We start from the raw sequence: 23,118 nt of genomic DNA on the forward strand, positions 1-23,118 counted from the left end.
CTTTGCTGGATCTTTCCCCACCCTTTCTCTGGATGAATGGACCCAGGCTTGTGAATATCTATATTGCTGCATTTTCCTTTGGTATTTTAACAGCCTTTCACTTTTAGGACTTCCCATTGTTGAAATTTGTAAGAGATTTCAGGAACTTCACAGCAGAAAGGCTTTTTCATATAATTTGCCTTTTTTCTTGTTATTCTTTCTTCAGCCTGGAGTATCTTACGTATTCATTGTCACACCGGATACTCCAGCAGCAGCTTTACATTTTCAATCCCTGGTACTTTGCTGTGTCCAAAAAATGGGTAGACACCGAACAATACCTACTTTTTAACTTATTTGAGGAAAATGCTGTGCATCTGCATAATGGTTTCACACAGAAAGTGCTTTATCTTCATGAGTTAGTGAGTCAGTTTAGGGGTATTCTATTGGCAAAAGCTTTCAGAGAAATTATGCATGGTAAATTAATGAAGGCCGTCTGAGGTATTATTGTGTGTGAATGCACATGCCATTAGAATCAATGGCTGGCTGAAAAAAGTTAACGGTCATTAAGGGGCTGTTAAAAAGGCCAGTGGACACAGATTTACTCTCTTGCAGGGCTCTGGTTGGGTTAGGTGAAGACAGAGATTGCTGTTTGCCTCCAGGACACAGGACAGCCCAGGCTTTGTGCTTTCCTGTCCCCATTTCTCTTGGCTCCTGTCAGTGGCAGATTTACAAGAGCCTGCAATAGACTGTCTTCTGAGGAGATAGAGAACATCTTCCAAGCAGGTAAAGACCTTTGCATCACTTTGCCTTAGTTTACAAGGGGTTGGTAATAGAAAGTCCAAGTGGGTGAGCTTGAAATGGCTTAAAACAGTGTCTCAGTGGTGGTGTGAAATGGAACTCTTTAATGGAGAGGCTGCCAAAGAGAAGGTACTGTTGGTTTTGGATGATGCCACCCTATCTCATGGTGAGTCTTTAAAATATTGCTCACTTCAGTTGTGGGGTATTGGCTCCAATCAGACAGGAAAAAAGAGCACTGCAGCAGATCTGACCATTATCCAATGGTGTGGGAAATGGAGTGCTAAATGCCAGCTGGAGATGAGGTAACTGTGTGCCATTCCTGGTAGCTCAGCCGGGCATTTATCATACTCAGAGTGTAAGTGACACAAACTGTTTTTCCTGGGCACCTGTATTCCCCTGAGCTGTGTTCTTTCCCTTGAGCAATGTAGATTTTTTTATTCCACATTGTATTTTGCATGCAGTGATTTTGACTGAAATAAAATGTGAGGAGAAAATTAATGATTTGATATCTTCTTCCTGCTGCCAAAAGAAATGTAAAATAGTCTTTGATATGGTGGCTTTAAAAAAGTGAGCTGGACCAGTTACTGATACTTACTGACTTAAGTAAGTGATAAAACGACTGTGTTGAAGTTTAATTAGTCTTGATCAAGATAAGTTTTTAAGATTTAGAACTAGTGGCCTTTTGAAGAAGTAAGGCTTCTAGTTGTCATTTATGCCACAACATGTCCTTTTATCATACTTTCTGTGCCTCTAGCAGGAACAATTTTTATTTTAGAGGAAAAGAGAAGTGGTTCATTTGATGGGGATTAGCACAGACAAGCTTACTAATATTTGAAGGCAATTTCTCTGCCTTACCTTTTTCCCAATTTCATATCCCACAGAGATTACCTCAGACTGCCGTTGTTAGTCACTGTTATTTATATAAAGATATGTAATGCATTTGTGCTTGAGGGGTCGTCTGTAACGAGGTATGCAATTTCAGACTGTAGAGACTGGCAGGAATTACTGTGAAGAATTGCTTTCCAGTGACAGCTTTATCCTGCCTGTAATATGTCATTGCGTGTGACTTTCAATTAATCACGCAATAACAAAGCATTGCGTCTGGTGACAATGGTGTGTCCATTAATATCGAGAGGTAAGACTCAGCTTTATGAACACAAATGCTGTCCCCTGCCCACTTGTGCACTTTAATCAGCAAGTCTCAGCCCAGAAGGAACATTCTCTCTTCTCCTCTCCCCCATCATCCTCTATTGCGATCTATTAAGCTGCAATCCATAACGTCTCGTGTCTCTGTAATGGTCTGGTGGTGTGTGGTGTTAAATGATTGCATGAATTTGACTTTGTCTCACTCTGCCTTGACCTTGGTGTCTTCACTGGCTTCCCCTCCCTCATTTTCAAATTGGGAGTGGGGAGTTGGAAGAGAAAATGGAAGAGTGACAGAATGGAGATATTACACAGGAGGTTTGATGTTGTTCTTTGAGGAGATGGGGGAGACAAGACGTAAGAGAAGAGCCATTACTGGGAGATGAAAATGCAATGATTTTCAAATTTGCAGGAGAAAAGGTATCATGCTGTTGAGCATAACTGGCTCCACAGACTGAAGCCTGGCACGTGCAGGACCTCATTGGTAAGCAGAGTAGAAACCTTGCAGTAATTCTTCCTCTTGCTTGTTCTGCCATTTATCATATGATTGCTAGGTAATATATCAATTTAAGTAAAGTTCCCAAATCTCATTGTGTTTTACAGCTGTATTTATATCCTGAATGGAAGCATAAAGAGGCACCTGGGTGTTCTGTGCTTGGGCTACAAAGACAGACATCCTGGTCCCAGCTACCAACTATGAATCCCTGTTACATATCCATCCAAGTTTAGGCATAGATTCTCACTCCCCTGATAGCCTTAGTCTTTTTTCAGTTGATTTATTTTGAGTTGGTATTGAAGTTTCACACCCTGTGCAACATAAATAGGAAGTCTGGTAGTAATTAGTGTCAATGTTTTTCTTTTTTTGCTAAGAAACCTAATTTTTAAAAAGTGCTTGGCAGGACAGGCTCAGAAGAATCTCCTGGGCATCCTCAGTGCTGGTTTACACCAGAACATTGTCATGTCACACGCAACAGAGGAAATTAATTGTTGCATCTCTTCCCATGGATTAATACTGTTTGTGAATTTGTGACACATTTGAGTGGTTGCCTTCAAAGGTGCACACTGAAAGAGGCATTTGGATTTTGACAATGGTGTATTGGGTGCATTGCAGTACTTTCACTTTTTGTAAATAAAAAGCAAAAGCCTTTGGGATTTTTAGCAATAAAAAGGTTTGTAGCTCCTTGAGGAATTGTTCATGCTCTGGCTTGCTGAATCTCCCCATTGTCTCTGAATTATCAGCCAGACAATAAAAAAATAGTTAATCAGGGGTTATGTCAAACATGGTTATTCTGGAGCAAAAGCAGTATTATACCAGCACCATACAAAGTTCTTATTCCCTCTGGGCAATGTGACTTCTGCCAGTTAGCAAGAGTATTGGTTTTGGTTCTTTAATTAAGTCTAACCCCATCTCCCGCACTGTATGAGCAGTGGATTTGACAAGATGCTGAACTTGCTAAACTATTAAAATAAAAGCACCTGCCCTTACATGAACTTGAGGGCACTCAGTACTGCAGAAGGTGTTTTCCTTGGTGATCCCTGGCAGATACAAGCCAGCACAGCTTCATAAAGCCATTTGCTGCCAGGTGTGGGGCCACATATTTGCATCAGGCTTTTCCATCAGGTGAAGGCTGTTAGTGCATGTGTTAAGATCCAAGCACACACAGGGGAGACCTCCAAGAAGGAGGGTTTGTAATCAATTTCTCATTCCCAAATTATTTTTCCAGGGTCCCCACAGTATGGTGTTTGAGTAACAGAATAATTTCTTAGCTATTAAGTGCCTGAAAATCAGCAGTAATTAACTTAGCACAAATTCTTCTCTTCCTCTCCCTCCTCTTTGCTCAAAAGAAACCAAACAAACCCCCTTTCTCAGCAGAGGAAATGCAGATGGAAGCAGTCTCTTCTGCCTTAGTGCAGTCATGTACAGATTACATCTTTTTCCCCTTTCAGTTCTGTGAATAACATAATTGCTTTGTTATCCCTCAGGGGATTTGTAATATTAACATTGGTTAATGACATTAATTCAAGTTTTTACCATTAATAAAATGGCATTGCTTAAAATTAAGCATTACATTTCAATTAGTAGTCCATCAAAGACTTTAATAGTCTGGAGCATTAAAGTGATATTTTTTTAAATTTCTTATTAATTTTTTATTGTATCATGCTAATTTCCAAAGAGTGATTGAAAGCCCAGCTGATCCAATGAATGACCCTATCTGCCATGTTTCTTGAAGGAACTTCTTTCTTTTATGACATTATTCAAAAAGGTCACATTTCCACAAAGCAGGAATCTGTTTCAGTCACCTCCTGAATTCATTATCATCCTTTTTACTTTTTAACATGAGGCACATGATATACAGGCACCCCAGGTGGACATGTTTAAATTAATCTAGTAATAATTGATTCAGAAGAGATTTGGAGGACAGAATTTGCATAAAAGCCATAATGAGAGCAAATCCTCCAAGACCAGACTGAACAGCTAAGTCCCTGAATAACTTACATCTCCTAAACTAATTTGGTTATATATGCAGGATGAAGGTGTGGGGGCTGGAGCACCATGTGATTGGAATTCATTACAAATAATTCATCTTCTCTAGAAAGGCTGGCATCAGAGTGTATTAAAATTATATCAGCTCCCAAGTGCTTGCTCAGACCCTGCCTCCTGGAAGATGATGACAAGATTTCTGTCTGAGGGATTGTTTGGGTATTTTAAAGTATTTCTGAGGCAAAGAGCTGACAGCCCAGGGCTGGGGTGTCCTCTGGCAGGCTGGTGGGAAAATATTCAAATGTCCAGTTTTGGCTGGACATCTGACTGTCAAAAACATAAGTGTAGAGGAGGACCCCAGCTTTCACTCTCGGATATTCTCCCCTTCTGTTCCAGAATGGAATTTCTTAGCTAAGTTGGAGATCACCGGATTTTCATTAAATCCTGGATCACCATGATGTTTTTGGGAATTTAGGGAGTCCCCTTACAGGATGGGGACTCTGTAGTGTTTAGTTAAAGTAAATCTTCTGGCAGAGAAAATTACAACCACAGTTCATTAAAAGAAAGCAGCCAAGGCCTTTTTGAAGGTCAGCAGTCCTGCTTGACTTTGCCTTTGCCTAAATACTCTTTTTGAGAAAAGCTCCATGACCCAGTATAGTAATGCCTGTGTTCTGAGGCTGGCAAGCTTCAGTTAGCAGGTAACACAGTACCATGCTCCTGGTATCAGAGAAGTTGCATAGCATGTGTGGATGGAGGGGGAAATTCAGCTCTGTCTTTTCAGAAACTGTTGAACACCGTATATTTTCTGTGGGAAAATTGATGTCACTGTTGTTTTCAGGAGATGAGGAATCAGTCCCATTTTGTTTATGCACAGCAGTCGGTAATAATCTGTCACTTGTGAGCTGTGTAGTTCTGCACTGCTTCCCTTCAGTGCTGCCCTGCAGCCAGGAGGATCTAGGAAGAGCAGTCCTACTTTAGAGAATCCCAAGTACAGTGCAAGAGTCGGGGCAGACCAAAGCAGCCCCGCTGCTCCAATGAGGGGAACAGTTAACAGAGCTCAACAGGTACCTGCTGTTACAAGAAGTATGAGAAAAGGTGAGCACGGCAGGAGAAAAAAGAGTCTGGCTGACAGTTATTATTTTGTCTCTTCAGATTTGGGGCATATATAGGCTGGCTGAATGCTTTCTAGCCAGAGTTTTCCATATGATAAATGATGCTGTGCTGTGCCAGGAAGACAATGCAGCGAAACATATTCTTGTTTTCAAGCAGGCTGAAACTTGGAGTTGTGCTACAGGGATGCTTTATGCCTCTTCTAGAGTTACAATTAAACCATGAGTATGTGTTATGTGGCACTGGGTAATCACAAATCTTTGACAAAACAAACAAGCTCTGGTTTTTCTCTCCCACATGGGCAAGCATTAAAAGAAAAATTCTTCTCATCCTGTTTTTCCAGTGTAGCAGTGGAGGAAGGAGCTGCTGGGAGGGATGAGTTGGGTTTACAGTGTGCAACAACTGTCTTTGACCCTGGCATTGGGGCTGTCAGTGATGCAAGAGGATTTGTTGGATAGAGTAGAAAGGAGCAGGTGGCAGAAGCTGGAGGTAGTGCCAGAGGTTTTAAAGAGGAAAAACAAGCCTCTGGGAAAGTTCAGCCCATACGCTGAGGCTGACTCTCAGGCAGGAGGTTCGTTGGTGTAATGATTTCATGGCTTGGTGTTTGTCTTCTGGAGACTTGATTTGTGGGATTGCTTCAGGTCAGAGGAGAATTAAGTGGTCTGGTTTTTTAGAAATTTCATATTTCTGTTGTTTTCCCAGCTCTCTGGACACAGGAACACCACAGTGACTGCTACATAGTTTATCAGGATTGCTTATCTGCGTGGCACAATCTGGGGACTGCACTTGTCCCTGGATTGCTGTCATAGTGTTGAAGAGAGAAACTTGGCAAGTTACAAACCTGTATTAGGTCTAATATAATTTAGAGCTATTGTCACTAACTTCCTTGCTAAACATCCCATGGGATGTCTGCAATTGACCCTCTAATTAGAGTTGAATTAAAAAAGTAGTGTCAGTAAAACAATGTTTAATACTCTAGTAAGTCAAAAATTCAAGAACGCTTATGGTTTTTATATTAAACTGAGAGAGAGACAGAAGACAACGCCATACCAAAAGCATCTTGAAAAGTCAGAAGGAATTTATTCTTCTTCCTGTCTCTGTCTAAAACTGGCTGCAGGTACTAATGACTGAGTCACAAATCTGTGTCCTGCCTCAGTTTCCAGAGTTGTAGCATCACAGCTGCAGTGAGAAGATGTGTGAGCAGGAGCACCACACGTCTGGAAATCTTTGCAAATAGGGGATTGTCTCCAGACTGTCAAGGACAAGAGTGTGTTGGAATGACATTGGCTGTGCAGTGTGGTCTTGGGGACTGTGGCTCTGCTAATTCGTGCATTTACAAACTACATTGTGCAGGGAAGCAACCTGAAGAAAAGCTGCTGTATTGGTGTTTCTATGACAGCTACAGGCTTAAGGCATCAGTCCATGGGTTGAGTACCAAACCTCAAGCCAGAAAGAGCTCTTGCAGCCAGGTGACGATTTGCAGTAAGTGTGATGCTGAATCTGCTGTACTCGTGTTATGTAGCTGATCTGCAGGTAAGCAGCACATCTGTCACCTTGGGTTTGCAGCCCCCATGCAGAGGATTCCAAATCACATGTTCAGTGAGAAAGGTGACTGCACTGCAAGGGGTGCTGAGCCCTTGCACACTCCCCTGCTACAGGCAGGGCCTCTGGAATAGTTATTCCTGCTGTTGCTGCTGTCCCATGAGCCCTGGGGGGGCTCCTCTCTTGGGCTACACTTGGGTTACACTCTTCCTCTTTTTGATTGAACATCAGAGATTCTGACTGGGAGTCAGGAGCTCCAGTAAATGTTGTGTCTGAACTACAGTTGTGCTAAGTACCATAGCATCCATTACATTCTGTTGTTGAGTTAGACTTTGCATTCATCTCTGTGTTTCACAGATGGAACACATAAAAATAATTCCACAGTCAGGTCCGGGAATTACCAAAAAATTTGGTAATTCTTTGACGAAACTTTGATATCTCTCAGAAAGGCCATTCTGTGAACAGTAAATAGAAGATATTTCCATCCCCCCATATAGGCACTTTTGTAGAAAACAGTGGCAGCATACCACCAGGGAGATAAATGAGTGTGAGCCTTCATTGCCAAATACAATCTTTGAATAAACAGAAGACTTCAGACTCCAAGGCACCTTTTCACAAGTGCTAAATTCATACCCCAAACAAATGCTAACAAAGCCTCTCATGTCTTTATATTAAGTGTGGCCAGTAAAAAAAAAGATCTAGAGCTCTCTGGGGAGCCTCACGAAGCACTTGGGGACACACTCAATGTGTGGTCAGGTTAGCACTACTCAAAAGCAAGTCTGAGTGTCAGCAGAGCAGGTATTTATTTATGCCCACTGGATTTGGCAGGAACCCAGAGGTAGAGTATATTTTGCACTGTTACACAGATTTTATTGTTGAATCAGCTTTATTTAATGGAAGCTTTCTATAATAGGGTCCTGTTCTGGAGGGCTTCCTCTATAGGTGAGGAAACAGTTCTGTTTCCAGGAACTTGTGGCAATGGACTGCACTACGAAGGCCAAGTAACCAAGTGGTGACTGATGGCTTATTGAGGGCCTACACCAGTCCACAGAGAAGAGGTCTGACACCAACCAATTCATTTTGTACTAAACCATTATTAAGAGTTTTGTCTCTGTTACCTGTTCTGAATCAAAGTATCCCATTGTACTTTTTGTGGGCTTGGTTTGGGACCTTGACCAGTCCTGGGTGGCTTTGATCAGCAATCAGGAGCCCTAGAAGTAAAGTGCCCCTAAGTGCACTGTCAGTCTTTTGTGGGATATAATCCTAGGAGCATCAAAGTATAGACTATTACTATTCAGCTCCACTACAGGCTTCATGAGCATGAACCAAATCATATATTGGAAAAACTGATTTCTCCCTTGCAAAGAGTTACCTGAATTATTTATACAGATCTAGATAACAGAAGGGTTTCAATAAATTGACCCGTGTTGAAAAATCTTGGTTGTTTCATTCCTGATACAAAGCCTAGTATGATACTGCAAGTAGTGCCCTGCAGACTGTGTGAAGCAGGAGCTGTGAGAAGGGTCAGCATGGAGCTCAAGCTTTTGCTCTGCCACAAGACAGCATATTGCCTGCACACACTTGTGATGCACCCTGCTGCTGAATTGCAGGGTTTTTTGAAGATAACCCTTGAATTATATGTATGAAAATGGGGGTTTGTCTTCCTGGGGTGTTGTGAGACCGAGTTCAGTCTGAGACTCATAGATGATGTTGCAGTTGAGGCCATGGGAAGCCCTGAACAAGATGGGTACACAGGAGCCTGGTGACAACCAGAGCAAGAGCTGTGGCATATAAACCATCATGAAATCCAAAGTGAGCTCACTGATTCTTCAGAAGACTGTAGGGTGATTTAATTAAAGCAAAACAAGATTCTCATCTCAACCACAGTTTGACCATTTCCACAGATTTGCCTCACAAGTAAATAAATGAGGAGAGCTCAGCATCCACAAGTCCAGTCTAACAGTGCATATGAGATTTGACCTCTGGACATGCAAGTGCAGCGTGCCATGTTTTGGCTGTAAGACAGATCCATGTCCCCAGCATGGGCACAGCTGAGTGTGTGGATGTGGCCAGGGGCAGAGGGAAAAGCTGTGCTTTTTCTTTGATAGTGTGGAATGGCCCTTGGAGCCTGTTGGGTGGGATGGATTCCAGCTGGAGAGGGAGGGAAGGGCGAGGAGCATCGGATGAATAAAGGAGCATAGTTTTGTTGGCCTTGGAGCTCTCTTTTCTAGGGCAGAGCTGCCTGTGCCAGCCTGTCATAGCCACATTTCTGAGCTGTCTTGCTTTACAATGTTTATATTTATTTCACTTATTCTTTTTTGAATACTTTAATGGCCACATCTTTCCATTGCTCTTCTTCCCTCTGCTATCGCAGTCTAATAAAACCATAACTGTGGCAATCACAAAAGATCCTGAACAGAAGAATAAAAGCTTTTGCAGGAGGTTCCTTTTTTAGTCTTTTTTAGAGGCATCTCTTTCTTTTAAAATGAAAGATGAAGCATTTTCTTTTATCCTTTAACTTTACTGTCACATTTTATTAAGTAAAAAATGATAGTTACAGTCAGAGAAAAGCAGGATATGAATTCCTGGTACAGCCATTTTTAAAGTGTGCTTTGTTTTAAAGCCCTGAAGATTGATTGAAGGTATTTTTCTTTCAGACGCGAAGCTTTAGTCAAAAGGGGCCTGATCTGAGTTACCCTCTGTAAATCAGGATTAGTTCCTGTGAAGTCAATGGAGTTGCAATGATACAACAATGGGGTGAGTTGGAAAAGACTCATGCCCTGACAATGAATAAGGGAGGGACTGTGGGTGATCCCCTGAACGCTGTCCTTGCACAGGGGTGAAGCCACAAGGCAAAGCAGAATTATACCCTGTCCCTCTCAGGCTGCCATGGAATGTCCTGGCTGAGAGATGGGCAGGCAGAGTGGTTTTGTGCTGACATGGGCACTGAGGTTGCAAATCTCAGCTTTGGAGATGCTCTGAGTGTGCAGACCTCCTACCTTTCCCAGATGGAGCAGCTCTGTGCCCATCCCCTGCCGCTGCCACTACACTCAGGGAGGCCCATGAGCTGAGAAAGCCTGATTTAAGAGACAAGAGGATAGTGGCAGAAGTGGTGCTCTACAAAACACCTGTCTGTGGAGCAAATGTCACCAGATCCAGTGTAGCCTGAATTTATTGACCTTTTTCTGTCAGAGGGCTGTAGGGATTCACTGCGTGGAGTGGAAAAGGGGAGGAAGATGTCCCATCACTGGCCCTTGGGGCTGTGCAGAGACTCAGAGGACAGGCTTTCATGAGGGACAAGACAGATAAACCTGGACAGATAATATTTTTGGACATTTTTATCTTTTTTTAACATGTCTGCATTGGGCTAGAGAGAGGAATAGCTAAGGTGGTAAAGATGCATCAAGATGAGCAAACAAAGAATTGAAATGATATGTCCTGTCTGAGATTTCAGTTTAACCAGGGATTTAAGCTCTTGTCTCTCATCTGCACTGGAAACTTGACAGCTGATTTCTTGAGCCCTAAGCCATTCTGAGCAGAGGGTCTAATAAGAACAGCTCTTTTTATAGCATTTAACTGTATCTAAATGTCTTAAGGCCAGGGCAAGTTCCAGCACTGCAAAGCACCACTAGTCTGGGCTGTACTTGGGATGTGCAGTGTTTTAGCAGTCTGGATGGGGACTGGCCCTAAGCACTAGTCATACTCCAGGCTTCACAGTGAAAATCTGCAGCTTGGGCAAAATTGGAGGCTTGGGTTTGGCCACCTCCAGTAAAACCAAAACATTTCATTTCACTAAGCCACTTCATAACTGCTGGACTCTCCCAGGCAGTTACAAGCTTGCTCTTGGCACACAGCTGACCTGTGCTTGCACATGGCGCTGCTTCATATTAGCAGCGTGAGGTTCTTTTTGGAAATGAATTTGCAGCAGCTGGGAATTGCTAAGTTAGAGTCTTAAAATATTGAGAAAAAGTAAACAAGGCAGCCTGGGAAGGGACAGGTTGAAGGACTAAGATTTTTCAGTGTTATCCACTGTCTCAATATTGTTCAACTCCAGGGCTCTGATTTCTGTTGCCCTTGATCAAGCTGGCATTTACCCACTGATTCTGACTCCAGTAGACACCAACTCAGGGCTGCACATGACACTGATTTTCCTCAACTTTCCAGAACACAAGAGTGCCACACATTGGATGAATGCAATTGGATGTAAGAGATAGGGAACACGATGAAGGATCCGAGTTTTTTATAATGTTTCTTTTTCACCTTGGTTTGGTCATTTATTATGTTGCCTTTTCCTGGTCTTCAAATCAAGAGTCAAACACGATTAGAAGGGGAAAAGGGATTTTACCTTGGAATTTATTTCAAGGCTCCTTAGGTGCACATGTCCAGGTCAAATGCACTGAAATGCCCACCGCAATGCACACCCCCAAAAGATCTGGTATAACATTATAGGTTTTACTAATTAGCATATCAATCAAAAATTCCCCAATGAGAGGCTCAAGTGAGCCCTCCTCCCCAAGGAGCCTTTCCCTGGATGGTTCTATCTTAGTTTACAGAATATGTTCTGGAGAGGACCTTGGGGTCTGGGGCACAAAGATCCCTAGCTATGAAGCTTCTAAAATGTTTAGTCTCTTAGCTTGACAAACCAGTCCAAGAATGTAGACAAAAAGCACTAGGAATACAGAAGCTGTAAAAAAGGTATAACAGGGGTATCAAAGAAAAGGCAAAAAATCTTCATGGCATCAATTACTTTCCACTTCAAGTTTGAAACCATTATTTTCATGCACACTTTGAGTTTCCCTATTACAATAAGGAAAAGAAGATGGAACTTTACCCCAAATACTGGTTATGGCTTTCTAAGGAACATTGAAGTCTCTTGGGCTGTGGTAAAATCTCCCAGGGAAAGTGGCAGAAATCCAGATACTTGGCACATTTTACAACTAGTCCAGACAAAACACTAGTAAATGTACTCTGCTTTGGCACAGAATAGGCTGTGGGATGTTATGAAGCTTTCCTGTATGCAACTTCTTATCATTTCATGACTATAATGAGTGTGAAACTTGAAGAGCATAGGACTCTATCGTGTCTTTGTTTAAAGATTTTTTTTTTTCACCTAGCTTGAGATCATTGTTTGGATGATTAGTACATGAAAATGGCCATATTGGCTCAGACTAGAAGTCTGTCTAGTTTAGTACCTTCTTTCTAAGATTAGCCAGTAATGGCTGCACTGGGAGTAGTAGAGCATGCATAAAGTGAGATTTCCGTGACTGTCTTTTCCAGTTTCCAGCAAGGATATCTGACAGTGAAAAAGTCCTTTTGCTTTTTGTGCATTTCCCACAACAACCATCTCCTATCTAAGGAAAGTTTGGCTTCGACTTTAAGTGTATCCGAAAGCTATAAAGAATGCATCTCTCTGGCCTTCACATCTCTGTGCTATGCTTCATTTCTGGATCTTTACTGAAAAAAAAGGATCATTTAAACCAGTGGCTGAAAATATAATGTGAAGCTTCATCATCAATAACTTTTATTACAGTGTGACTTGCACAACATGTCCATCATGTGAGGTGCCACAGTACTCAGTGGTGTACGCCCTGCAGTATGCGTGTGCTTAATGACTAAACACTGTGCTGGGCTTAGCGTCAAATGATTTCACATCTCTTCCTTCTGCCAGTCCCATTTTTTAATTTAACATTATATTTTCTGTGCTTTTAAAAACAGCCACCCTCCGTAGTAAAGTGCTGTAGAACCTCTTTTGGAGAGCTGGAAGGGGATTTTATATATCACTGCATAAAATCTGCATGTATATGGGGCTGGAAAAAATGTGAAATGCTGTAATGTCTCACTCACACTGGTTGGGAAACCAAGTCCCTAGAACTATCCGGAGCCCTGAATGCCAATGCTGTTTTCAGTCAGAGGTACGGAGCTGCTGCTGAGGACATGCAGAATGGATGCGCTGGCAACTCATCTTTCTGCGTTTAAAATCACAGAGAAATACAGTTAAGAATAAAACAGAGGATCCTTTTTTCAAACCATCTCCCATTTCTAGTGTAAGCAGTCCCTTATTGCTCTTATGGTGCCCAGAGACCTTTACAAGCTCCTTCCAGCTCCTTGATGTCCTCTATCTTGGAGTTTGCTCCATGCCACGAGCCTGTCATGCATCAGTGCCTGATGTTACCTGCCATCAGCCTGCCCATTTCAGGTCACTGAAAGGGTTTTAGAGACTCCAAAAAAAAAATACATGGGTATCAGGCACTGCAGGTGTTGACTGTTACACTAACTTTATGAATCACACCTGCAGGAATCGAAAATTTCATTATGTGTGAATTTAATCAGAATCAGCTTTATCACTAGATAAGATTTAAAGGTAGGAGACTCTATTTGTTTAAAGCATGTGTTTGCAATAATTGAACAAAGTTATATAGGAAAATATAATATGCACATCAGTAAGATTAAATTTGGCAATGCAGATTTTCTCAAGCTGCAGCATCATCTTGGGGAGCTTGTGGCATGGGCTTATTAATCCTTCATCCTCTGCCTCAGGCCTGGTAGGCCCAGGGGAGTCTTTAGAGCTGTGCCTTTACTGCTACTGTTGTTAAAAATGCTTACGTAGAAAAGGCATGACTTTCTTCTCTCCTCGCCTGAGAATGAATGCTCCTCCTCTTTAGCTATGCCTCAGCTCTTGTGACTGGGAGCTCTAGCATCTCATAATAATGAAGGCAATTGACTCACTTCTCACCATTTCCCCCTTTAAATTATTCTAATTTTTATGTTACCTCAATTAGCACTTTCCTGGAAAGACCTTTATGCTGGCTTGGTTTGTTTCAAGGCATTTAAAGCAGCAGTGGTTAGATGAATAAATCCCATGTTAGAACAGTGTTAATTGCACGAGTGTTTTTGTGGTGACTGGTGATGGCCTTTCCTTAGCAATCTCTTGAATTTAGCATGGAATTTACCATGGACACATTATGAAATTGAGGAGGGAGGTGTCCATTCTGGGGACACATTTATGCCTGGAATATTTGAAATTTTATGTTGTCAGTGCCAGCCATTGCACACCAGGTGCTTTATAAGACACATACCCCAAGGGTACACAGAGACAGATATTTAGGGAGCTGTGCACTTCCCTTCTTTGTGGTTGTAAATTGGGGTGGGTTTTTTATTTTTATTTTATCTTGGTGCTGTTTGTGGAATATCATCTGATGTACGAGTGGGTTTGGGAGGAAAGGGGAACTCCACCCTTTGCCATATTCCTTGCTCTGGATAAGCATTTGCTTTTCTGAAAGTGGAATTATTTGTATTTCAGGTATCCTCCGTGGGCCTATCTTGGAAGCTAGATCTGCAGCCGCCCTTCAGTCATGATTGTTTCAAGATTAAAGGCCATTTCCCTATCATTGCCAAGCCTTTTTCTTCTTGCTTTTCATCTCTCAGCATCACAGAATGTACCTGAATACACTGAAGCTGAACATCAGCAATGTGTAAGGAAGGAACACCCCACAATTGCTTTTGAAGGTAAGAGCTTCTATTCCTGTTTCAGATTCCAATAGGATGATCCATTTAGGTTTAGTCTGTGTTGTTTTTCCATACAACTGTGATCCACAGCCAGGGGAAGTGGCCTGACGAATTGTTTTCCCTTTGATGCTTTACAGTGTTTTAATTCTGAGGTTTCACAGCAGTCAATTCAGGCAGTTTTGGAACTACTGGTCTAAGAATCTCCATTTTCTACTCTGCTACAGGCTCCCTGTAATCTTGTGCCACGCTGAAACTGTGTTTCAGTTTCCTTTTCTCTAACTGGATTCCCTAATGCCGCACCTGGCTTGCTGGAGCCAGACACTTAATAAGTGAAATGTGATAGAGAGTTTGGACACGCTTGAGTGCAAGATAAGTAAGTTGATTTAAAATTGCAGGGAGTGGCTGCCCTTTTGTTTGTAGCATTCCTGGTTTGGTTTGGTTTTGTTATGTATTTGCCACATGTGCTAGTAGTTTTTCTGGCCTTCATCTGAGCATTTAACTTGAATGTGAGAGGGGGGCCTTTGTGTTGTAACGGCGAATTCTTTTACTGTTCTTTTGAAGCGTGGGACTTCCCTTGTCCTTATCCCAGTCAGATTTTCTGTGAAGGTACATGGCATGTACTTCTCAATTGTTGTCTGGATAATCTGTGCACTTATCCACACAACAGGTAGATCTTTATATTGGTACCACTATTATTATTTGAAAATTCACTCCAGACTAGTGTGTTAAACTCTGTGTGCCAGCATCAGCAACTGCTGAGTCTCCTTGCTAAAAATGGTTTCCTCCTAAATGTTGAAATATTGATTTTGGTTCCCATTTAAGGCTTTACAATGCATCTCCAGTTACACTCTTTGCTAAAGGCAATTGAGTATCTTGCAATGTGTCTCTAGTTAGGTTCTTTGCTAAAGGCAATTTAATTGTGGTTTTGTGACCTTTGAGATAGGGTTTCCAGGAAGAAGGTAGTCAAAGGCTTTCTTGCTGACCTTTCAGGGTTCTTCTAGAGAGCTTTACTATTCTTCACAGAGGAGGAAACTCTTGTCTCTTAATTTGGAAAGTTTAAGAGATTTTGTGTCTGTTTTCCATTATCTATGCCTTAAGGGTTTAAATGGATTAAAATAAATTAGCAGAATCTTTAAGCCTACATGATACGACACCGGTTCTAACCTTGCTCCAGTAAATAAACCTTGATTTTAATTGCTAAATAAACCTAACCATCTGTTTTAACTGGGGAGGGCCAAAAAGAGAAGCCCTTGCTGTTGAAACATGGTGAAATTCAGTTCAGTAGATAATACAATAACAAGAATGTTGTAGGTACAGAAAAGAGAAAAAGTGTTGCTCTCTCTATTAACCAGGAGCACCAAGCTTTGAATTTACAGAAGATCTGTCTGTGCAATCCAGCACTGAGGTACATCATTCTGCAGGAAATCTTAAAAGCCCCAATTCCTTAAGTTGAGGAATTGGTGGGCATTTCTTGGCACTCAGTATGAGTTCTACTCTGCAGAATCAATGGCTGTGTAAACACACTCATAATCTGCCAGTTTACTTTGTTTTAATCAGGCATGAACATTTCACAGGAAAAAAAAGCTGTCCTCCCCTTTCACTGCTCGTTCCTTTCCTCTCTTCAATGATAGAGGGCAAAAACTGGTGAGTTAATTAGAACCTGACAATTGTGCAAAAGAAAGATTGAAATTGCAGATGTGTCAAGAAAATGACCCAGATTATCATTTGAGTTTCTTAAACCCAAGTTAGATTCAGAGTTATGTTTTTTCACAGCACCTGTTTCCTTGTGATTGTTCATGATACAGTTTAATCTTGTATTTTCTGCTGCAAAGCTCAGCTGGAAAATACACAGGAATTAAATTAAAGGCACCTTTTTTCCACTGCACATAGCTTTTAAGGTCTGGGGAAGAGGGCTCACATGTCCAAAACCACATCTCTCTTCATAATCTGATTTCTCTTAAAGCTATACCCTGTTCTGATGCTGGCATGCACAGGTTTAGGCTGCAAGGGTAGACAAGTAGGGGAATCTAAGTATTATGTGGTGTTCCCAGGTTGCTCTGAGGATGTCTCTGCTTAACAGTGTGGCTTGTGGGCTTTCTGTGGGTCTCCAAATGCATTGACTCGTGAATCACAAACTGGTACACAACGGGAGTGTGTAATGACTGAAAGAGTGACCCCAGCAGAGCCCTTCTGATGCTCCTGCTGCCAGGGCAAAGGATTATGTTACACCAGCAATTTTCAGTGGATGGGCCATAATAATAATAAGGCCTCTGACCGTTCAGTCATACAGGGTACATTAATTTACTGCCAGAATGAATAGGTTAACAAAACAGTTTTTGTAATAAAGGGGTTGAATAATAAATTAATAAAGGGGATCTTTTTCACAACTTTGCTAACTAGGCTTCCCATCACCAGACAAATGGGATGCCATAGCATGTTTTGTGTTCTCTAGTCTTCAGTTCCCACTTTACTTGTGCTCAGTCTCTTTTTATTGTTCTTTACCCCTAGAGGATATTCTTAACGTCCACTTGACTGGATAATATCCTTGTTGTAGAAGAATCCAAGTAAAACTTCTGTCTATTTTTCCCTTATTTCCTGAGAAATTACGTATTTTCTATGTTGTTCTTATTGTATCTCATCCACACTAGCCGACCATCTGTTTGAACTGGTATCTCTTTGTCTTGCTATGAGAGTGGGTAAGAAAGATAGCATCCAGTACGTCCTACTCATTTAAGCAGAAAGGAGACTATGCAAAATGCTTTTACTTTAGCTGTCTTCAGACCTGAACAAATGCCTGTTTCTTTACAGACTCCATTCCCCAAATTGTTTGTGCCATTACTTGTGGCGTAGAGAAAATGGTCTAGACAAGTTGAGGAACATAAATTCTGGTTCTAGATATACTTACTTTAAGTGCTAAAGATAGTGTTTGCACTGCCAGGAGAGATGTGGGCTGGGGAGGAGCCATGATCTGAATGGTTTATCCTTGCAGCCTGCATGGAGATCCTGAGGGACACGACAGGAATTTTGTGCTGCAAACACCATCCTGTGTGTTTGCACAGTACCAGACTAACACAATGGTGCCCCAATTTCCCCGGGGCTTATAAATGGTGCTCATTGTACAGTTCGCCAGCAATAATAATGTACCCAGTTTGGGCTTTTCATAATTAGATTGTTCTACACTGTGCTCATAGGAAATCCAGTTAAAGTTTGATTTCCCTTGTTAGATCAATAAGAAAATGATCTTCTGCTTCCCAGGAGGCTGTTTCTGGTGTCTTACTACCTATTTGACTGTTAGTGGGTAGCATTAAGGATCATTAAGGATCTTGCATGCTTGTTTGTTTTTCAGTGAGTTGAGAATTTAGTAAAACAAGTCAAGTGTATTCTTAGTGCATCCCTTTTTATTTATACATGCACGTACACATGCATGCATCCAAGTCCCATTTCACAAAACAGTTTGTCATCCCAGCACAGCTCCCCTGTGGTCCACTCTGGTAAGCCAAACACCCGAGGATTTGTTTCTAGTTCTTGTCAATCATGTTCATGTTTCTCGTCTTTTCTGTATGGATCTTACCACCAATAGATCAGTGCCTGCATTTGCAATTGGGCTGTGCCTGTGTCATACTGTCTTGGTTGCCAGCAGCATACTTCATTGTTGCACAGCTCTTTCTTGGACACAAAGCACCTTTGCTATTCCTTAAAGTCATTTGGATAATATCCTTTTTGCAGAAGAATCCAAGTAATACTTCTATTTTTCCCTTATTTCCTGAGAAGTTATGTATTTTCTATGTTGTTCTTATTGTATCTCATCCACACTAGCCAACCATCTGTTTGAACTGGTATCTCTTTGTCTTGCTATGAGAGTGGGTAAGAAAGACATTTGGAGCTCCTTTCTAATGTGCCTCTTGGGAAAACCAGAAACGTCTTCCATGCCCATACTACAAGGTTTGTTATTTCAAGAGCCAGAGCCATGAGGGACATGCATTGATGTTTGTAATGGCTGCAGAGTGCTTAGCTTCATCTTGTTTACCAAGGAAGTGCTTAAAAGTCTGCAAACTCATCTGTATTACATGCATCATTTGGATGTTCACAACTTCACTGGAAATGAGTTGTAGACAGGTTTCCACTTGCAGTTTCTACCATTATTTATTTCTCATTAATTTAATCCATCAAATCAGTGTGCTCAGGAAAAGTATGATAACTTCCCTAATTTTCCTCTGTTCTGTCTCTCAGGGCTTTTTCCCCTGGGTCTTGGCAGTTAGGGTAAGCTGGAAGAACATAATTTGTCCCTGCTTTATGCAGCCTGTCTTCATAAAAACACCTCAGCTTATCCCATGCTGAGGCACAGGACAGAGGTGGACTTGGTTAAATAGCTTATGTCTCAGATCTTCTGGGGACTGCAAATCTCAGCTTTGCAGACTGTGTCATCGTGGGTGGTGTGAGTTCTCAATGTGTGGCATTTGATCCATTGTCTTTTCCTCAGTCCCTCCTAGATGCAGACAAGTTGCTCTGTCTGTTGCCTCAGGTTTTCAAAATGATTTAGTTTGTGTGTGTTTAAATCTGGGGTTTACTTCAGACTGTCTGTAATTATTGCCTCCTACTAGATAAATGTGATTCAGGTGACTTGAATGTAGCTTGCTGTGTATTTTCTCAATATTTTGTTTATTTAAACAATGTTTTATTGAAATGTGGCCAGCTTCAAACATTGAAACCTGTGGGGAGTAGCTAAATGTTTTCTTGTATTGAAAGCAAAAGCTATTTTAACTTTGTGGGCTGAAGGATAATAAGGTATGATTTATTTGTTGAAAAAGTTCTTGATATTTCACCGAACACCCCCACTGTTGTTGAATTGGTCACTAATACATTATTCCCTTTCCTGTATATTGATGGGAAAAAAAAGCATGTTAGCATTCATCAACTCCAAAGGCCAGCTGGGAAAGTCCCTTAGGAAATTCTGGTCAAGATTTACACTTTTCTTGAGCAAGTGAGATTTTGACAATCCAAACCAAAGTTTTAGTTAATGAAGAATGAAGATTGTGGGGTGAAGTATTGGAGGTGAATCTATCTAAGCATCAAAGGGAAGACACAGTACATTGTGGGAGAATTGTCTTCTAGCTCATAGCCTTGCTGCCCTTGGTTCTCCATACGAGGAGTCCAAACATTAACTAATGATGGAGTTTGGGCTGGAAACTGGTGTCATCCTGTGGGGGGCTTCAGAATATTTTACCTTCAGTGCATTTCAGTATGGATTTTGTTTCCATTAAGCAAGCCTTAATGGAACAGTTTTATTTTCTTTTTAATTTTGAAAACAAGAACTTTCTTCTTTAGATTTGATTTAGAATTTGTTTGAAAATTATGACTGATAAAGCCATAGATATACAGTAGTCAGGGAAATAATTGCTCTCAGGCAAAACTTCTGAAAACTACACCCAACTGCTCTCAATATATTTTTCATTCCATAATAATAATTTTAACAGTAATGATGCTAGTTCTTTGAGACTTCCTCATTAATGGTGTACAAGGCACTTCACAAATAATTGCAATGAGATTTGATTGAAAAAGTTACTCAGTGTGCTGTTTCTTGGGACTTCAGGAAGAAAAGGAGGGTTGGAAGAATGTCCTTCATTCACAAAATGATTTAGATGGAATGAATCATGACAAGCAGGAGAGAAAAGGAAGACTTTTCAGTGAAGCTTCAGGAAGCAAAATGATCAAGTAACTTACATATTGGAGTGAGGGAAAGTAAAACTTTAAAGATGTACAACAGCTCAAGTGAAGGAGCAGCCTCTGACCATGAGTGGTGGTGTTGATGAGAGGAAGGCATCCTCAGCAGCAGGACTGAGGGAGGTGGACTCACAGCGTGGAGGAACAGGTACTCAGGTCACCAGTGTATTATGCATGGACCGGACCAAGGCCATGAAAACCTCATCTCAGCAATGGAGTAGATTACTGATATTTTCCAGATGTACCACTGGTGTAACTGGGGCTAATGGCAGCATGTGCGTGAGCCTGTCTTTGGCACAGTGGTTGGATCTAGGATGTAGAGATGGGCAGCCTTTTTTTGGATCTCGAGCACACATCAGAGAAAGGGAAGAGGGTGGCAATCTAAAGTGAAGTGCTTATTTTCTTTTTCTGTGGTTCAGTGCAAGCAAAGGCATCCCTTGGAGAGACCTCATTTTCAATTTCAAATCTTACTTAATATAGTTCCCTAACTGAACAAGTTTGTGATACAGCAGTGGCACAGCAGACCTCATTTATTTAGCACATCTGCTTCTGATAAGCGTTAACATATCACGTTCTCCTAAAACCTTCTATTCAAGGATGACATTATGCTTTGATAAATTTCACTCCAGTACTAGCAATCTCACAAGAAATATTCTTGTTTTATCATACAGGGTTCACCCTGGAAAGCCCACAAACAGTCTCAGCTCAATCGGGTTCTGAATATATACTTTTCTTTAAGTCAGTGGGGTTGTTTATTATTAGCCAAGTTCCAGTTTAAAAACACTGATCCTTATGAGAACAGCCTACTTTCAAAACTCTTTCAGGAATTTACAGCCTGTGCTCTCATTCCTTGCTGTAACTGCCTCACGGTGGGAGCTTTGTCTGCAGAACACAGGAGTCCTCATAAGCCTGGCAGCTACACAGCACAAACTGTGCATTAAACTGGGCATCTACAGTTCAGTCTTTGGTTAGCCAGCAAAGAGCATCACCTTCTGCTTCAGATGTTCATCACAATCAGGCACTTCTGCTCCTGTGGCAGATCTGGTTACCTGCAGGAAAAATTCAAGGGGGGTTTAGCCCTACTTTCTCTGCCTTTTCCTACCTTCTCACTAGTGAAAACAGTTGTCCTGAATATTGTACCGCCTCTGCTGGCACAAGTGGCTGATCTAGACATGTAACTGTAAGGACAGTTTACCTCCAGATGTGGAGGATGCAGACTGAAGGATCCTTGAATGATGACAAAGGGGTGTTGGGTTTTTTTCCCCCATCAGACTGCAGTGGTTGTAGGAGCCAGGATGCAGCTTGCTTTCCTGTTTGAAAAGAGGGATTATACTGATCAGAATGTCATAGGAAGCTGCAAGTGATGCATGAGCACTCACTTTATCTTTCTCAGTGAGGGAGATTGCATGACAGCTGCGGGGCTTGTCTCAGTAAACAATGGATCACAATACTTAAGCACTGTGCAACATCCTCAGGAGAACAAGAAGCCTCTGGGTTTGCTCATGGTGGGACTGTGTGTGGCACTGGTTAGCCAAATTTCACAAGCTGGTGGTGGGGCACAGGGCTGTGGCCGCATGACACTGTGCAGTGCTGTGTGGGGTTGCAGGCAAGGTTGTTGAGGAGGATAGTGTTAGAGTTGTGTTTGCCCCAGATGACAGCCAGCTGAGGAAAGCCAAATCCATTCTTTCCATAAAATCCTGTGCTATGTAGACACACAGCTTTGGTCCTGTAAATCTCAGGCAGGGCAAACAGACAGCTTATGTCTCATGGACATGCATCCATATCCACCAGTCTTGCAGCACTGTGGCATCCCCTCTTGCTCTTTATTGGCCATGGCCAAGGACCATCTGCAATGGTGTATTTGAGTCACTCCCTGGAGGTATTTAAAAGAAGAGTAGATCCTTAGGGATGTGGTTCAGTGATGGACTTGGCAGTGCTGCATTAATGTCTGGACTTGATGATCTTAGAGGTCTTTTCCAACCTGAGTGATTTTTTGTTACTTGGGGATTGCGGTCGTGGTGGCTCTGAGCTATAGGAACCATGCTGAAGAGAGAAGAGCCTCTCTCAAGTTACAGGACTTCTTTCCCAAGCCCCAGTCTGAGGCCTGGGGACCTGCCAAGTGAAAGTCTCCTGGCTCCTGGAAGTCTTCTGGATTTCCCCTGGGTCAGGTCTGGATGGAACTTCTACCCACTCTTCACCATGTGCAAATAGGAACCCAAGTGAAACACAGAGGGCTGAGACTGACCTCTCTGATGGAGCAGAACTGCTGAATACTGTAGAAATGTGCCAGATTTGGAATGTGAATTGCAGTCCTTCAATATCCTTCCTTGAGGTGGCCCCAGGACAACTTATCAGCACACTGTCCCATACTGGAAGTGAGCACTAGTTCATGTTTATTATTTAGTGTTTTCTTTATCTGGGATTGAATCCCTGGGTTCTTCCTCATATATGGGTGTGTTTTGCCAGCTGCTCCACATTAATAATAAAAAAGTAAATAAATAAGCAGTTATAATTGTACTTTTGCAAAAATTGGGTTTGGACTAAGTTCTTTTTTCTCCATATTGAAACAATTTAGCAACACTTGTTTTGAAGAAACAAAATTTAGGAAACAAAGAGTCAAAATGCTTGGTATGCAATAAGCAATACTTAGTGCCTCCTGTACATCACGTGCGTTACAGATAATTAGGCCTTGATGCACCAGCCAGTATCCCTAAACGCATTTAACAATTGGAAGTACTGAGATATTAAATAGTTTCATGATTTGCTCGAGACAGAGAACTCCTGTGTCAGTGCTATTGAGCTCTTGGGACCATGCCTGCATCTCCAGCTGTCATTTC

The 23,118-nt window shown here is 41.7% G+C and overlaps 1 protein-coding gene across 6 annotated transcripts in view; it reads left to right on the forward strand.

Annotated features, from left to right (window-relative positions):
* SEMA5B (semaphorin 5B) overlaps positions 1-23,118 on the forward strand; it is a 271,422-nt gene that overhangs the window by 121,552 nt on the left and 126,752 nt on the right. For 5 of the 6 annotated variants that reach the window (XM_042040534.1, XM_042040538.1, XM_042040539.1 and 2 more), the window contains exon 3: positions 14,355-14,560. In XM_042040534.1, coding sequence (XP_041896468.1) covers positions 14,407-14,560 — 154 coding nt within the window. In that variant the 5' untranslated portion in view covers positions 14,355-14,406. Of the gene's footprint in view, positions 1-11,725; positions 11,741-14,354; positions 14,561-23,118 lie in introns of those variants that run through there. The other variant, XM_042040537.1, reaches the window with a different exon arrangement.

This window comes from Corvus kubaryi, unplaced genomic scaffold (assembly GCF_017639235.1).
Source record: "Corvus kubaryi isolate FWS band 111438036 unplaced genomic scaffold, C.kubaryi_AGA036_p1.0 37396, whole genome shotgun sequence".
In the NCBI taxonomy this organism is placed as follows: Eukaryota; Metazoa; Chordata; class Aves; order Passeriformes; family Corvidae; genus Corvus; species Corvus kubaryi.